This window comes from Setaria italica, chromosome IV (assembly GCF_000263155.2).
Source record: "Setaria italica strain Yugu1 chromosome IV, Setaria_italica_v2.0, whole genome shotgun sequence".
Taxonomy (NCBI): domain Eukaryota; kingdom Viridiplantae; phylum Streptophyta; class Magnoliopsida; order Poales; family Poaceae; genus Setaria; species Setaria italica.
The window spans coordinates 4,560,121-4,565,059 of record NC_028453.1 but is presented as its reverse complement, the minus strand read 5'-3'; the positions used below and the strand labels follow the sequence as shown (position 1 = coordinate 4,565,059).

The window sequence follows — 4,939 nt, the reverse complement described above, 5'->3', positions numbered from 1 at the left end:
TCTTCCGTTAGCGCTTGAGCTAGTGCGTTCTTGTGTTCAGTTGAAATACTACTCTAATTAGATTTTAATGTGCAGCATTAGTTGCGGAACTGCAACTATAGATTTTAATTTTCCCTGTGAATTTTTTACAGATGCTGTCTATGAGAAATGGTGTTTACCTGAACCCACCGTATTTATCTGGTGCACTTGAGCCTGCACAAGCATCACAAATGTTTGCTGCACTTGGTGGGGGCCACATCACAGCGTCAAGCTCTGGGGCAGTGATGCCACCTGTAAACCAAAGTTCAGGAGCTCATCAGGCATTTGACCCATTAAATCCTCCTCCACAAAATCAACCACTATCTTTTGTCTTACCAAGTGTTCCTGACAAAACCATTCCAGAACATCAATTTCAATTGGAATCGTCACAGTCCCACCTTCGAACATTTCGGATGCCTGAATCTTCTGAGGTAACTCTTTTTATTTGGAATAGATCAGAATCTTGACCCAAAGCCTTACTGTCTTAAATACCGCCTTTTCAGTTTCACTGGTGTTTTCGTAACTTTTATTTTTCTTTGCAAGATGATGCTTCGGGGGGAGATGATTGCAAATCATCAGCTAACTTCAGGTCAAGAAAGAGTTGGTCTGCCAGGTTTGTGACCATTTACTTCCATTTGTTGCCCATCAGAGTTTACTTCCATTTGTTGCCCATCAGAGTTTCTCTTCTCATCCTTGACAATTTGCTGACATTTCCCTTTCACCCCTTACAGGAAATGATATGAATCCCATTAGGCAAGAATCATCAGTTGTAAACACTGATCATTTTGATGGTTGCTCACGTAACAAAGAGTGATTACATGATATGGTACCAAAAAAATGCAGGACATGTGTAGGTAAGCTTCTCGTTTCATGCTTGAAGAGACATATGGGTGGAAATAGATGGTCACAGCATAGCAGTACTCCGACAACTTGACCTTTTTTGAACTAAGTCGGACTTTGGTTCTTTCTTGGTTTGAACTGGACTTGCCATATTTTTTTGGCATGTTGTCTCATGTTTGATTAGACTATTGGTTGTTAAAAATGTGAAAATTGGTGATACTCAAGCTGAGGACAGAAAAATCAGCTCAATAGTGAAATTGATGTAGTGTTTAGAATGAAGTAGGTCGACAAGAGTTCATTGCTCCCTGCCATTATGAAGTTCCTTTGTTCTGTGGCTTCAAACATACCATAAAGGAATAGGTGAGTTAACCATGGTATCTCTATAGCGTAAAGTTTACATGCATTCTATACCATTATTATATCCTCGGATCTGACTGCTACAAATGGCAAGTTAGTTAAAAGAATAAGGCACGTCAGTAGCTCAATTGCTTCCTGACCTAAAATTGCTTTTCTTAGTGGTTCTGCTGCTCAGTTGCTATTTGTTAACATTTCTTTTGTTTTCAATCTTGGGACAGCTTAGGAAATGGCGACGGATGAAACTGAATGAGGACCGAAGGCAGGATGAGTGAGTGGGATAGTTCAGTAACCCAGCTGACACGCAGGCTTCCAAAATTATTTACCTCTACCGCAATAGTAACTTTATTTTTTTGAAGCAACCTGAATGCTTCGCTTAGCAGGGCAGTATTGATAGTAGAAAACCATGGAACGTCGCACATTTCGTGGTCTATGGGAATTGGGAAACCAGCAGATGACTGAGACTGTAATGTGTTTTTCAACTAGCAGCGTAAGCCAAGCTGTGTGTAAGCTAGATCAGAGTTGTGAGGCTAGTTTGCCAGCTCCACTCAGAACTGTGCTACTAGATCAGAGGTCCTGAAGATAGTCTCTTGAAAGCAGTCCAGAGACCGAAAAGGCTTCATGCTTATTTGTAATATTTCAACAAGGGTAGCAGAAGTCGATTTTTATGATATAATTCAGAACAGTCCATTTCGCATTCAAGTTAAATCTTTTGGACTGGTCGTTGAGTTTAAAAAAAAAATAGATCAACCAGATCCAAATTCGAGCTAGAAGGGATTCGAACCTGGATGGTTAGAGTGCACAAACACACCTTCCACCGTGACCGGTTGAGTTAGGCTCACACCTCCCACCGTGACCACCCACCGTGACCAGTTGAGCTAGACTCACTTCCTCATAATCATTGAGCTTGATCAGCATGCAGTTGAGCTAGGCTCACTTTCCTAATCGTTGAGCTTGATCAGCATGATGAGATACCGGATACGAGCAATCTAGCTCGGGGGTTGAAACTTACAATCCCAATAGTACTTCGTACTTACCAAGTTGGAGTTTTTTAATTTCGGAGAAAATTTCAGTCACACGAAGTCAGTCGGAAGGAATTCTGTTCAGCAGTGAAGACGTGGAGTCCGCAACCTTTGAGTTGAGAGGATGAAGCAAAGCATATGCCATGTTTGGCATGAGCATTGCATATTACATAGCTTCAGGAGGGGAAGAACCATCCCGGACGGGCCGAATAGAACTTTTCTTCCGAACGCCCTTCGCTAACATCTTTTGGCCGCATCGCCGTAGTCTCCGGCAAACATAGGCGCGACCGTCCCATTTCTCATGTCGAACACGCCGCAGTCGCGGAGAGGATCTGCTCAAGAATGTCCCAATCGTAGTCGCAGATGAAGTAGATGCAATCTGGCTGAGCTCCACACTCAGAAGCCTGGAGGAACTTGGAGCTGGGGCCAACAAAGAGTGCTTGGCCTCCCAAAGAATTGAGCCGTCTCCACTGCACGCAAGAATCGGTGGCCATGTCTGCTTCATACACTTCAAATTAAATGAGAAGGTCCGGCTATGCTTCATCCTATCTTCTTCATCTGGCACGGGCGGCTTGTGCAAGATCGGGCGTCGCGCGGCGTCGTGGTCGTCCAGCGGCTCATGGCGCCAGATGGCGTCCGCGTCGGGCAGCCGCACGACGTCGTCCTCGGAGAAGGGATTCGTCAGCGACAGCGAGAACACGCCGCTGGCGGCGTCGAGGTGCTCGAGGAAGAGCCAGCCGCCTACGGAGCCGTGGCAGTGGGAGTCGCCCGGCGCCGCCGCGGGGATGCGGTGGACCTCGCCGTCCGGGACGCTGAGGAAGGTGCCGTCGAGGAGGGCGAGCCACGGGAACGGGCTCCGAGCCGGACGCGATCGGCCAAGGAGGGCAGCCGCCTAAGGACAAGGCCCAGAAGCTCCGGCTGGAAATCTGCCCAAGACGAGCAGTGCCGGGCCGCCACCGTGCAAGATTGAGATGAACAGGTCCGGAGCGCAGCGGCCGAAGGGGAGACGGCCTGGAGATTTTATAGCCCCCGGCCTGCAACCAGCGTTCCGTGGACTCGAGGACGCGTATCGCGTGGTGGTCTTTGACGTTGGCGCTGCAGCAGGACGTACGCGAGTCGGAGTCGGACAGGAAAGACTGCTGGAAGATCGCAACCGAATCGTAAGCTGAGCATAAGTTCAGAAGTTCTAGTGTTAGTCCTCGGTTTGCAATGGTGTAAGATCGACATGCATGAGTTGATGTTGAAGAGTGGTATGTGGATCGACATGAGTTCACTGCACCTGCATGCACTTTTGCAACGATATTAGCTCATAGCAGACCGGGAAAGCATATATTCCTATAGCAGGGAGCTGAACTAATCACTCTTGCTCCACTATATTATTTCCATGGATATATAATGTGTGCCTGCCACGATTGGCATGTTACATAGGAAGGACAAAGGTGTACTACTCGCTTCCTAATCTAAGGTCTTGTTTAGTTGGCAAAATTGGGAGGTGCCAAATTACTGTTACAACAATGTAGCATACTGTAGCGTTTCGTTTGTATTTGTGAATTATTATCCAAATATTGACTAATTAGGCTCAAAAGATTCGTCTCGCAAAGTACAACAAAATTGTACAATTAGTTTTTAATTTCGTCTACATTTAGTACTCCATGCATGTACCGCAAGTTTGATGTGATGGGGAATCTTCTTTTTGCATAGTGTCAAAGTTAGGAGTTGGGGTGAAATAAACAAGGGGTAATTTTAGTGCATCATTATTTTTGTTTGTTCTGCAGCTCTGATCTGAAAGAAACCTGTTATCTGACATTTCTTTCGTTTTCAACCTTTGGCACAGCTTACTGACAGTATTAAAATATGAGCTGTTGACTGACTGCTGACAAAACTGACAGTTAGGCTTTCCAAAATTTCTTTTTACCCCGTTATTAAAATAATAGCAGTAACTAATACTAGTAGTAAGTATTCTTCTTGGGGCGAACTGCATGCGTCACTTGGTAGTTGGTAGCCACTAATGATAGTCGAAAACCATGCCACCCGTTGCACATTTCAGAGTCCATTCGAGGCCATGTAGTGCGCTGTGATGATTTGCACAACTAGCAGCTCAAAGGCTTAGGGCTCAGGCAATGCAACGTGTAAGCAACTGCACCCTTTGTTTTATGGGCAAGTTATCCAGCTCCACTACCAGAGTTTGTGCTGGACTGCTGGATCAGAGATGTAAAGGCCATTGGAAGCAACCCGAGGCTGGAAAGGCTAGATGCTTCTTTTTTTTTGTTTGGAATATCATGCAGCTCAGGATTTGAATAATATTGTGATGTGGATTTCAGGATGCAGTCTTTTGTGCACCCAAGTTTCTGGTTCAAACTGCCTATTCAGCTACTTTTTTTTAAAAAAAAACCCTGCCTATTCAGCTGGTGGGTCAGAATCAGAACCGGCCATAAAATCAGTTATTCAGAGCAACCCGCACCAAGCTGAACTTTCCACATAATATACTACTTTCACTAGAGATTTGCATGAACTTCCCATAAAACGGCAGAAACTCTCGACTCTGAAATCGAAATTTTACTTGGAGCACGAGAAAATTCTCAAAAGTCTCTACAGAAACCGATCGGTTTCAGGTAAAATCAAATGAAGCCGGCGCAAACGGTGGCTGAGCGCGACCGGTGCACGGCAGGTTTGGTCTAGAGTTAGTTCGGCAAGATCGGGAAAAG

The 4,939-nt window shown here is 45.5% G+C and overlaps 2 protein-coding genes across 2 annotated transcripts; one reads left to right on the top strand and one right to left on the bottom strand.

Annotated features, from left to right (window-relative positions):
* Positions 1-128: 128 nt before the first annotated feature.
* Positions 129-1,914, top strand: LOC101785501 (transcription factor PIF3; the record flags this gene model as incomplete). The annotated part of the gene is given in 4 exon segments (XM_004964701.3): positions 129-449; positions 562-631; positions 750-872; positions 1,434-1,914. Coding segments are annotated over 3 exon segments (474 nt in total), but the record flags the coding sequence as incomplete, so codon positions are not given.
* Positions 1,915-2,254: 340 nt separating this feature from the next.
* On the bottom strand, positions 2,255-3,519 carry LOC105914177. The gene is made up of 2 exons (XM_022825906.1): positions 3,514-3,519; positions 2,255-3,126 (listed from the first exon to the last, which is right to left on the bottom strand). Exons 1-2 carry the CDS (start codon positions 3,517-3,519, stop codon positions 2,401-2,403), a joined length of 732 nt encoding a protein of 243 aa, XP_022681641.1. The 3' UTR covers positions 2,255-2,400.
* Between the last annotated feature and the right edge of the window lie 1,420 nt (positions 3,520-4,939).